Source organism: Scylla paramamosain, chromosome 32 (genome assembly GCF_035594125.1).
Source record: "Scylla paramamosain isolate STU-SP2022 chromosome 32, ASM3559412v1, whole genome shotgun sequence".
Classification (NCBI taxonomy): Eukaryota; Metazoa; Arthropoda; class Malacostraca; order Decapoda; family Portunidae; genus Scylla; species Scylla paramamosain.
Window position 1 is genome coordinate 17,089,816 of NC_087182.1, and position 12,565 is coordinate 17,102,380.

Below are 12,565 nucleotides of genomic sequence, written 5' to 3' on the forward strand. Positions count from 1 at the left end.
AGGAGGAGGAGGAGGAGGAGGAGGAGGAGGAGGAGGAGGAGGAGGAGGAGGTACACGAAGGGCGCCTTTCTCAGTGTTTCGTTTCCTTTTCCCGTCCTCCTTCAGGATGTTTGTGAGAACTTGAGCACACGCGTCCTTAGCGACACAGGCATAAAAACGAATAAATAAGCAAATAAATGAAATAAGTTAAATATAGAAATGGGAAATAAAGAAAAGATAGACCCAAAAAAATAAATACAACAAATTATCATGAAAGTAAAATGAATAAATAAAGAATAAAGACAACTAGAATAATAATATCATAGAGGAGGGGAGGAGCTTTCGCCTTTACTATCCTACACATCTACCTTTATCACTGAGAAACTCACATGGAACAACAAATGTGCTGCTGCTGCTTGTTCTTCCTTAGTATTCCTTCTTTTGTGACACGGAAATAGTACAAAGCCGCGTTACGTCACCACAATGGGATCAAATAGCGCGGCCGACAGTCACGAGAAAGCGCGCTACCTCCCGTTACCGAGAAATTACCGCGAGCCAGTATCGAACCGGGAAGACCGCGCAAGCACCGTACCAGAGAGTCACCGAGATCCTATCCTCTTTACTGCCTTCCGTCTCCTGCTCTGATTGCGTAGATAGTGTAGCTTATCGCAAACAGCCTCGTGAGGGCCAAAAGGTGTGCTGGTGTTTGTGTTTCCTTTGCGTTCAGTGGTGATGGTGGTGGTGGCTGTAGTAGTAGTAGTAGTAGTAGTAGTAGTAGTAGTAGTAGTAGTCAAACAACCTCTCAAGGTACAACAGGTCTGCTGCTGCCTGCCCTTCCTCATCGTTCCTCGAGACTTGTGGATGAACAGGGCGTGTGAAAGGGCAGGTGACGGGCGTGAGGCGGCGTGGCACTGGACGGCACTGGGGCGTGGGGGATGCGATGCCAGGCGGGCGGCGGGGTCGTGAGCGAGGCGAGGCGAGGCGAGGCGGGTGGCTGGCTGGTGTGCGCTACTCTCTCTCTCTCTCTCAGTCACCCGCGAGGCACCGTAGAGGAAGGGCCACACCTGCCACTCTCCGCCAGCAACAAGTTAACGGGTGCCGCCGCCAGCCCGCTCTGGGAACACGTGAGCACCGCACTGACCACCACCACGCGACCTCCCAACCCGCACAGCAGTCCGCGCCCTCAGCGACCTGCAGGCGTGGTGAACTTAGCGCAGAACTAAGAAACTTCACGACAGACGCTGCAAAAAGTTGGCCTAAGTTGTGTTTTGGTGTTTTAGAAGCGAGGCGGCGTGGTTTGGGTGAGGCGCCGCGCCCTCACGACCCCTCATGACCTGGGCCAGGCGCTGAGGCGAGGGACGCACACACGCACACGCACACGCACGCAACTCGCCGCCCGCAATAGAACAACGCAGACGTGGCCACGCACCGCAGAGGGACGGAGCGAGAGATTGAGAGCGAGATAAAGTGAGCGAGACAGAGAGAGAGAGAGAGGAGGGAGAGAAGCTCAAAGTGTATGTGAGGGAGAAAAGATCCCACCTTCCTCCTCCTCTTCCTCATCCTCCCTGTTCTCCTCCACCTCCAAAATTCCTCGCGGTGTGGAGGGAAAGCCGCGCCCCACGCACCTGGATACGCCGCCGCACCTGTACGAGAGATGGAAGGCAACGCAACAGGTGAGTTAATTAGCGTACCTACCTGGCTTAGGACAGCTTACCTGGCCTACTCGTATGTTACCTTAGCTTAGAAAAAAAAAGACATTAAAAGAGCAAAAGAAAACGGGAAAATAATACGAGCCGAGAGATAAAATACAACTCGCCACTGGTATGATGCACAGATACTCGGGAATTGAAGGACAGCGATGAAGAAATCTGTATGTAAATTAATATTGAGCTTCTGATCACGTGACATCAATATTTTCACGGATGTCAGCTGAGTAATGAGTGTAATGAATGCTTGTAATTAGGCAGGCATTGCTACGTGAGAGAGAGAGACAGGGAGAGAGAGAGAGAGAGAGAGAGAGAGAGAGAGAGAGAGAGAGAGAGAGAGAGAGAGAGAGAGAGAGAGAGAGATGGTGAAGAAAGAAGTCACTGTGGGAAAGAAAAGAGAATTAAAAAAAAAGAAGTAAAAAAAAACAAGAAAACCACATATTAGACATGAAAAAGTATTGATAAATGAATGAGAGAGAGAGAGAGAGAGAGAGAGAGAGAGAGAGAGAGAGAGAGAGAGAGAGAGAGAGAGAGAGAGAGAGAGAGAGAGAGAATCATGAGTAAAGATGCCAGGAGACTTGTTGCCCTATAATGAACGCACCTGCCAATCTATTTACTACTACTACTAGTCAACTACGCGTGGAAGAACGAGACAGAAATAGAACAAGGCTCTCTCCCCATCCACCACCTTCGCTCGATAACTGCCAGCAGGAAGACAGCTACAAAACAGCACCATTAGCTCGAAGGAAACTTGTGTGTGAAATATTTGCAGTGAATAATGAATGGGAGAAATGTATTTTGATAGAGGAAACGTAAACAGTGATCATGTGTGGTAATTTTCGACTAAAAGAGAGAGAGAGAGAGAGAGAGTGGAGGAAAAGAGATAGAGAAATATACACATAAATACAGGCAAACAGATGGATGGACAGGGAGGGAGGGAGGGAGGGAGGGAGGGAGGGAGGGAAGCAAGCAGGGAGGGAGAAAGAGTGGCAGATGTCCAGATGGAGAGATAAGTAAATATATAAAATGATAAGAGTATGCCACAAAAATTTCAAGCACACACACACACACACACACACACACACACACACACACACACACACACACACACACACACAAACAGAGACACATTAATAGCGAAAATTTACATTAAAAAAAATGACACATCAACATAAACTGATATATCTGACTCTCTCTCTCTCTCTCTCTCTCTCTCTCTCTCTCTCTCTCTCTCTCTCTCTCTCTCTCTCTCTCTCTATCAGTAACTGCTTGAAAGAAGGTAATCACTTCTAATCCGGTTCTTTTAATCTCACATAGTACAAAATTAATTAAGAATAGAGTCAATTAGGAAATTTAAAAGACGATTAGACAAATTCAAGGAAAGAGATGATAGGCAGAAATAGGTACGCGTGTTTTATAAGTAGTAGTAGTAGTAGTAGTATCATAAAAGCATAAGAAAATATGGGAAGCCTACCATCCTCATCAGTAGTAGTAGTAGTAGTAGTAGTAGTAGTAGTAGTAGTAGTAGTAGGGCCTGTTCTCTTTAGGGACTCGAACCTTCAACGACCCTTTTTTCCCTTCACATTTTTCTCCCTTGGCCTCAACACAAAAAGCAGAAATAGTAGTAGTAATAGGCTCAGCACCACCACCATCACCACCACCATCACCATCACCACCACCACCACCACCACCACCACCGCTTTACAATGTGTCTCTCCTTGTCACGTCGCCTCGCCTCGTCTATGTCCCCGTCACAGCCACAATCACTGAGCCGCCTCCTCCTTTACCTCAAACTTTTAATTGAACCGAGAATTCTCCTTCCCCTCCTCCCCTTTCACTCCCTCCCTCCCTACGCCCTATTCCATTTCGCTCCTTAATCCTTCTTTTTCCGCCTTCTCTCTCCCTTTGCCCTTTCCGTCTTTATATTTTTCCTTTCCTCTGTTCTTTCATCCTCCTTCCTATTTGTATTTTCTCTCAGTTCTCTTTTCAACTCTTTTTCCTTCTTCGCGTCCACGTCTCCTTTTCCGCTATTTCCCTCTTATTAACTTTCTTCCATTCCATCTTCTTTTCTTTATCTTCTATCCCCCATTTTCTTACCAATTCTTTCCCTTCACCTCTTCCTTTCAACCTGTTATCTACTTCTTCCACCTCCTCTCCCCCTATCACCCTTCACCTCCCCCCCCTACGTGTCCACCTTCCTTCCCTTCACTCTGAGAAGTTTGGAAAGGAAGGAATTAAATCTAAGAATCAAAGGCTTTAGGAGGAGGAAGAAGGAAGAGAGGAAGACTGAAGGAAGAGTAAATAAGGCAGATCGTGTGTCTGTGTGATAAAGTAGGGGAAGAGGAGGAGAGAGGATAAAGAGGTGTAAGAGGAAATAGGAAGAAATAGATGCTGGAAATGAGAAGAAAAGGCAGATATAAGAGGAAATAGAGAAACATAAGTAATGGAAAGAGAAATATAAGAGGAAATAGAAATAAACAGATAAAGGAAAGAAGGAAGGAGAGAAATTTAAGAAGAGTGTAAGATTTAGTTCGTCTTTTGAAAATATAGAGATAAGAGATAACAAAAAAGAGAAAAAGGAAAGGAAGAAGAAAAGAAGCAGCATACAGACTATTACAGGACAGAAATAGTAATACAAATAAAGGACATAGTAGTGAAAATAAATAAAATACAGGAAATAAATAAGGAAAGAAGAGAGTAAAAGGGAAATTAAAGAGAGAAATGTTGAGTTGGGTGTGGTCGTTGTGTAGTGGGAGGGGAAAATAAAGAGGAAAAAAATAAAGAGAGAAGGGGAGAGAATTAAAATAACAGCAAGGGTGAAATAAAAAAAAATAATAAAAAAAACAGAAAAAAAGTAAAGTTATAGTGTAAAATGAACATAATGAAAGAGAAGAGCAATAATTAAAGAAAGAAAAGAACAACTAACATGATAAGAATAACACTAAAATAATAAATAACGAAAAAAAAAAAACACATTTGCAACGATAACCAAACACACACACACACACACACACACACACACACACACACACACACACACACACACACACAAAGTAAACCCTGAACACGACTCGGAAGTTTAAGTTTAGGTGTGTGTGTGTGTGTGTGTGTGTGTGTGTGTTAAGTGTCAGGTTTAGAACGCGTTATCACCACCCACACGTGTCTTGTTTGCTGTGGCATGTGGGGACCAGCTTTTTATCACCCTGCTCACCCTCGTGGACCCTTGAGGCAGGGCTAAGGCTGGGGCGCCACTCTCACACACACACACACACACAAACACACAGCTCTACATCGCTACTAACGGAGAGAGAGGGAGAGGGAGATGGAATGGTGGTCAGATATCAATTCACTGTCACATAATTTCTCTCTTATTCTGAATCCAATGAAGGAGTTTTAGGTTCCCGTATGGTATTTTTCAAGGTCAGGGATTTAAAATGGATCGTTAGTTAATTAATTTATTAGTTACGCATACTACGTTCATTTATTCTCTCGAAACCATTTTTTATTTATTTTTTTTATTAAGTTTGCTATCATATTTTTCATGGTCAGGGAGTCGAAACCTATCTTTAGTTAACTCATTTATTAGTTAGGTATATTATGTTAATTTATTCTCGATACAATTAAGTTTTTTTTTTTATGAAGTTTGCTATTAAATTTTTCAAGGTTAGGGAGTCAAAATCCATCTTTAGTTATTTATTTACTGCAATTCTATTAGGTTCATCTTACTTTAGATACCATTAAGGGATTTGATTGAGCTTACCGTCATATTTTTCATGTTCAGGCACTTATAAAGCATCTTCAGTTACTCATTTACTAAGTTTATTAAGGTGTTTTTCGTGGTGAAGGCGTTAAAAAGTGTTTCTCTAGTCATTTACTACAATCATGTCTTTATTTTCGATGCCATTAAGGTGTTTCATAACGTTTACTATGGTACTTTCCACGATTAAAGGAAAGAAATGTTTGCTTAGTCAATTACAACAATTATATCTTTATTTTGACGCTATTAAGGTGTTTCATCAAAAATTTTTTATGGTACTTTTCATGATTAAAGGATAGAAAATGTTTGCTTAGTCATTTACTACAATCATATCCTCATTTACTCCATTCTATCATTGATTATATAACGACTGGAAACTGTCTGTAGTGGTGAATGAATGAATCTCCTGCCTCAATCCCACTGTTTGGCTTCTCCCAGTCAGTCTGGTGTGCTCTCATCAGCTGACGGTCTATTGATAAAGTTCAAACAGCAGGTGTTGTAAGATTCTCAGTAAATCAGAGGACTTAACCCTTTCACTGCTACCTGACACGTCTCTCCTCAGCCACACACACTTTGGGATATTTTCCACTTGTTCACACTCACCTCCGAACCTTACAGACTGGAAATATTGCAAAATCTATTCTTTTCATGCTCTTATTTATTGTTGTGTGAACTTATAAGGAATTCATACATATTTTTACATATTTCTTATTTTATTATCATTATTATTATTTTTTATTTATTTTTTTTTTCATGTAGGAGGGGCACCGGCTAAGGGGAACAAAATCAGAAGGGGGAACAAGGCCACTGAGTCAGAAATGAACGTAAAAAAAAGAAAAAGAAAAAAAAACAGCAGTGAATTTATTGCTTCTCACAGTGAAATGCTTAAGTAACGTGTTAAAGTAGTTAATTCAATCATTTAATTATTGTCATTATACTAAGAAGAAGGCAAAGTTCTCTCTCTCTCTCTCTCTCTCTCTCTCTCTCTCTCTCTCTCTCTCTCTCTCTCTCTCTCTCTCTCTCTCTCTCTCTCTCTCTCTCTCGTAAATATTGCCAGTGATGTATGGATTTGTTGCTAAGGTGTCTTAATTCAGTCCATTCCACACCTTAACTTCATGAAAGCTTAAGGAACACACATCTTCCCTCCAACCCACACTCACTGTAACCCTTCCGAAGATTACGTGAGGCCCATTCCTCTAGCCAAGCCTCACGCCACACTCGCCTCACTCGTCAGTTCACCCTAAGAAAGCCTCAAAAACAAGGTCCCTGCCAGCGCTCCAAGAATACTAAAGGTTAAGAATGGAGGAAAATGCTTCAGTAGAGGAGAACACAGGAAACTTAGTGACCTTTCCTGCGTGGCTACACAGGACACTGGATCTGCGTAGTTGCGCGGTCAGTATAATGTCAAGGAAAGTTACATCACACTCAATATATTCACAGATGGCCGCTAAAGGATGTTTCTCGCATCCCTTATTAATGTGTCTGTATTGTTGCCAAGGCCGCGCGGTGCCGCCATCAATACTATAATGTCCGTCACTGAAACTTACATCACAGGGCCAATGTGTTCCCGGAGGCAGCGAGAGGTTGTTTCCCGGGCCCTTATCGCCTGTGTCGGTGCCAAGACGAGCAGAGCCAGCGTGGCGAGGCGCGTGGCTCACACTTCCTATAAACACTGCGAGGCTTAGTGCTGTTGTGTTCATTGGTTTATATAATTTTGGTTGGTAATTTTCCCTCGCAGTTTTTCTCATAATTGTGAGTGTTTTTTTCGGTTACTCTTTACGGACTGGCGCCTTGAATTGACCCTTTTTTCAGCCTTTTTGTTGTCCTAAGTCACAGCGCTCATCTTCCTTAAATATATAGATGAATAAAATCAGTAAAACATAAAGGAATAATACTAATATACGTAAAAAAAAAAAAAAAACATAGCCATTACAATTCACCTTTCACTTGCATAAACATATAATAAAAAGTGAAATATGACAAAAATAACACGATAAACATGATTAAAAAAAAAAACCGCCACAGTTCGCCCTTAAAGACCTAAAGATAAAAAATAGAGAAGACTAGATTTTTTTTTTTTGTCTAAGAGGACGTAAGATCCAAAAACGTTCAATATACGCAGAATACGTTAAGATGCGGCCACGTCAGGAGTCTGTTAGCACGCCACATTTCCAATACCTTCAGCTCTCTCACTCACTCTTAACTCCTCTGGTGAGTCTCCGTACAAACCCTGGCACTCGATGGACCCTCACATCACGGCACTTACTGAGGGAAAACAAAGAGAAAGTCTAGCCATCTTAACTTTGTTGTATATGTGATTATGTATTGAAGGAACAGAGAGAGAGAGAGAGAGAGAGAGAGAGAGAGAGAGAGAGAGAGAGAGAGAGAGAGAGAGAGAGAGAGAGAGAGAGAGAGAGAGAGAGAGAGAGAGAGAGAGAGAGAGAGAGAGAGAGAGAGAGAGAGAGAGAGAGGACAAACTTTTCTGAATACGAGTGCTATGTTACTAAACTTTTCACCTCGACTATACAAGATTAGGGCGGGACACTGCACTGCATAAAAACGTGGCATGTTACTGTACTTCTCACCTCGACTGTAACTAAAAGCTGATGATTACATGAAGGTCTGTAATCGTCAGTAACAGTAAGATCATCCCTTTTCACGAACCCTTTACAATTATATTTTCAAGGACGTCAAAAAATTACATCTTTCATCCCCCTTATAACACCAAGATAGGAAACCCTAAAGCCAAGAGTGAATGAGATAATTTAACTTAACCTAACTTAACCTAACCTAACCTAACTTAACCTAACCTAACTTAACCTAACTTAACCTAACCTAACCTAACTTAACTTAACCTAACCTAACTTAACCTAACCTAACCTAACTTAACCTAACCTAACCTAACCTAACCTAACCTAACTTAACCTAACCTAACCTAACCTAACCTAACTTAACCTAACCTAACTCAACCTAACTTAACCTAACCTAACCTAACTAGATATGACGTCTTGAAGTCCTGAAGGCGTAAATACATGATCAAAATACACGCACCAAAGACCTTAACTACAACCTTAAGAACATTAACTACAACTATGCCCGTGTATCGAGGCAAAGAAAAACGGATGTCAGGGTTCTCAAGGTTTGGGTGTTATTAAATACTTGCCCACCTGTGTTCCCGCGTAGACACAGCACTTGCAACACAGGGAGGCGCTTGTTAGGGAGTGCGTGTCTCAGGGCTCCGTGTGTTCGTGTGAAGGAGGCAGCTGTAGTGAAGAGTAAGGTATTTTCTGGTGTGTTGCGTTTTGCTGTGTTAAAGTGACCTGTGTTTGTCTGCGGGTGTTTTATTATGGTATGTTTGCTTTTCTTGCTTCTTATTCTTCCTTTCTTTCTTCGTCTTCTTTTTTATTCTCTGGCTGTTTTGTGTCTTGCTTGTTATATTTTTTTTATTTTCCTTCACTTGATCTTTTTTTTCGTTTTCTTTCATTTTATTATTTCTTTCTTTCTCTCTTTCGTTCCTGATCTATTTCTTTCTTCCTTTCCTTCTTTCCTTATTATTTTGTGCTCTGCCTGTTTCTTTCCTTTTCTCTCCGTCCTAAGCCCTTGTTCTCTTTCTCCCCTGCTCTCCTACACATCATTTATTAGTAGTAGTACAGACGCCTCCACAATGCGGCGCTTCTCAAATTCCACGCTACAGTCATTTACAACAAAGCAACGAGGAACAGAAAGATATCACAGTCTGCCCTCACTTAGCGAAGCCCAATACCTGACAGTGAAGGTACTCGTACGTCTGATCAAACAGCAAAAGAACCCAAGGCGAATTCTTATCCCTTGTAATTCTCGCCTCATAATCTAAAACACCTTGGGCTCTCAGCAGGAGTATTTTCAGGCCATAAAGGTTACTGGTCGGGTTTCCGTGGGTGTTTCACTAATAGTATGGAATCCCTGCTAAGTTATCACTGGAACTATGAAACCTTTTAAAAATCTTCGTAAATTACACTATACCGTTTTTTTTTTTTTTTTGTCACTGGCAGATACGGGATTAATGTAAAACTCTCATTGGAAGCATGAAACCATTAAAAATCTCAATAATTTTTACAACATCGGTGCTTTCTCATTACAAGCATATGTTTTCTGTCAAATTATGACTTGAACCATGAAATCTTGAAAATATCGGTGATTATTTCTACATTAACGTTCTGCTCATTGAGAGACGCAGATTTACTTGCTTAACCGTCATTGGAACCATGAAACCTCTAAAAATCTCAGTAAACTATTATTAAAAACATAAAACCTATGAAAATCTCAGTGATTTCTTCTACATTCGTGTTTTTCTCAATGACAGACACGAATGTACTTGCAAAACTTTCATTTCAACCACGAAAACATAAAAAAAATCTCAGTAATTTCTTGTTAAACTATAATTAAAAACATGAAACCTTTAAAATTCTCAGTAACTTCTTCTACATTCGTGTTTTTTCTCAATGACAGACACGAATGTACTTGCAAAACTTTCATTTCAACCACGAAAACATAAAAAATCTCAGTAATTTCTTGTTAAACTATAATTAAAAACATGAAACCTTTAAAATTCTCAGTAACTTCTACATTCGTGGTTTTTATCAATGACAGACACGAATGTACTTGCAAAACTTTCATTTCAACCACAAAACCACTAAAAATCTCAGTAATTTCCACTACATTTCTTTCACCGGCAGCATACGAACACTTCCCGCTACACCATCACTTGCATCACGAATCCCTTTAAAAATCCCGATAATTTCCACTCCACTGAAATTTGTGAAGCCAAGACGCCGAGTCGTTTAAGAATACAGTCCCTTTGTGAGAGAGTCGTCCTAGGAGTCTTTGATACTTGAGAGAACTTTAACAAGGAAGGGAACGTGCTCTGAGTGGGGGAGCATAAATCAAGGCGAGGATGGAAATAAAGACGAGGAAACCAAGACAAAGGAAATGATTATAAAATGTAGAAGGGAAACAATGGAAACATTGCGGTAACAAATAAAAGTGAGTATGCGTGAAATAATTGGGATTTGAAAGTGTGTGTGTGTGTGTGTGTGTGTGTGTGTGTGTGTGTGTGTGTGTGTGTGTGTGTGTGTGTGTGTGTGTGTGTGTGTGTGTGTGTGTGTGTGTGTGTGTGTGTGTGTGTGTGTCAAAAGGGATATTCACTTCTTACAACTTACCGGAGGGAGAGAGAGAGAGAGAGAGAGAGAGAGAGAGAGAGAGAGAGAGAGAGAGAGAGAGAGAGAGGATGCCAACAGACACGTGGAAAAAATTTAATCATTATTATTTTTTTGTTCTGCTTTTGGGAGTAAATGTGCTCTCTCTCTCTCTCTCTCTCTCTCTCTCTCTCTCTCTCTCTCTCTCTCTCTCTCTCTCTCTCTCTCTCTCTCTCTTAACACAGATTTAAACGTTCGATTGCACTTGTCCCTCTTTCTCTTCCTCCTCTTCCTCCTCCTTCTCTTCCTCCTCCTCTTCCTCCTCTCTCATCTTTAAACCTTACCCAGGAAAACTTACAAAAAATAAGGAAAATAAATTATGCATTCCCTTTTGTCATAGTGTTTGTTCCCTGAGAGAGAGAGAGAGAGAGAGAGAGAGAGAGAGAGAGAGAGAGAGAGAGAGAGAGAGAGAGAGAGAGAGAGAGAGAGAGAGAGAGAGAGAGAGAGCACTTAGGAACGAAATACATGCAAACTCTTTCTCTCTCAACTGACTCCAAACTCACTCTCAAGAAACGTGACTCTCTCTCTCTCTCTCTCTCTCTCTCTCTCTCTCTCTCTCTCTCTCTCTCTCTCTCTCTCATAATTTTCCGTCAATATCATTCCTATTTACACCTTTTATTATAATTTTCAACTCTCTCTCTCTCTCTCTCTCTCTCTCTCTCTCTCTCTCTCTCTCTCTCTCTCTCTCTCTCTCTCTCTCTCTCTCTCTCTCTCTCTCTGTGTGTGTCCGTCAGTCAGCCCAGCAAACAAATTCCCCACAGTCAACTCATTGCCAAGCTTCCACCAACTTAAGGGGAACGTGTTGTACTGAGAGAGAGAGAGAGAGAGAGAGAGAGAGAGAGAGAGAGAGAGAGAGAGAGAGAGAGAGAGAGAGAGAGAGAGAGAGAGAGAGAGAGCGCAGGTGTATGAGGAATAAAAAAATGGAAGTAAAAATGTCATGTTAATTTTCATCTCTCTCTCTCTCTCTCTCTCTCTCTCTCTCTCTCTCTCTCTCTCTCTCTCTCTCTCTCTCTCTCTCTCTCTCTCTCTCTTTCGAGTACACATTTCCCCTTTCTATCTATCGTTTATTTCCTGTTTCTCTCTCCCTATTTATCCTGCCTTCAATTTTCTTCATGTTTTCCTCTTCCTTTTCTTTCTCAACATTTTCATTCTTTAGTTTTATTTATAGATATTTTTTTTTGTATTTTTTTGCTTTTGTTTTCATTTATGCATTTATTTCAACCGCCCCCCCTCTCTCTCTCTCTCTCTCTCTCTCTCTCTCTCTCTCTCTCTCTCTCTCTCTCTCTCTCTCTCTCTCTCTCTAGTGGAAGGACTTTTCAGGCACATCCAAAGTCAAACACACACACACATACACACACACACACACACACACACACACACACACACACACACACACACACACACACACACACACACACACACACACACACACACTCCTGTCTTCCCTTCTGCGTCACTAAGGGTCAAACCGTAACAAAGTGTCACCAAACTTTCACCTTTCCCACTTGTGACAGGCTAATGAGAAAGTCAGACAGTTTGTGAAGTTCCCCCCCTCCTCTCTCTCTCTCTCTCTCTCTCTCTCTCTCTCTCTCTCTCTCTCTCTCTCTCTCTCTCTCTCTCTCTCTCACCTGTAATATAGCAGTTCGAGTTAATTAGACAGGTAAGATACGTTGGTTATTCTCTCTCTCTCTCTCTCTCTCTCTCTCTCTCTCTCTCTCTCTCTCTCTCTCTCTCTCTCTCTCTCTCTCTCTCTCTCTCTCATATGGTGTAATTTACAACTTCCTCTCCTCCCCTATTACCTCTTCTTCCTCATCACCAATTCTTCATCTTCTCTCTCTCTCTCTCTCTCTCTCTCTCTCTCTCTCTCTCTCTCTCTCTCTCTCTCTCTC

The 12,565-nt window shown here is 41.6% G+C and overlaps 1 protein-coding gene across 6 annotated transcripts in view; it reads left to right on the forward strand.

Moving 5' to 3' along the window:
• The first annotated feature begins 345 nt into the window (after window positions 1–345).
• LOC135089301 (calcitonin gene-related peptide type 1 receptor-like) overlaps window positions 346–12,565 on the forward strand; it is a 236,893-nt gene continuing 224,673 nt past the window's right edge. For 2 of the 6 annotated variants that reach the window (XM_063984804.1, XM_063984806.1), the window contains exon 1: window positions 357–1,652. In XM_063984804.1, the coding sequence (XP_063840874.1) occupies window positions 1,634–1,652 (19 nt within the window). In that variant the 5' untranslated portion in view covers window positions 357–1,633. Of the gene's footprint in view, window positions 1,653–12,565 lie in introns of all 6 variants that reach the window. The other 4 variants (XR_010261445.1, XR_010261446.1, XM_063984803.1 and 1 more) reach the window with 3 other exon arrangements.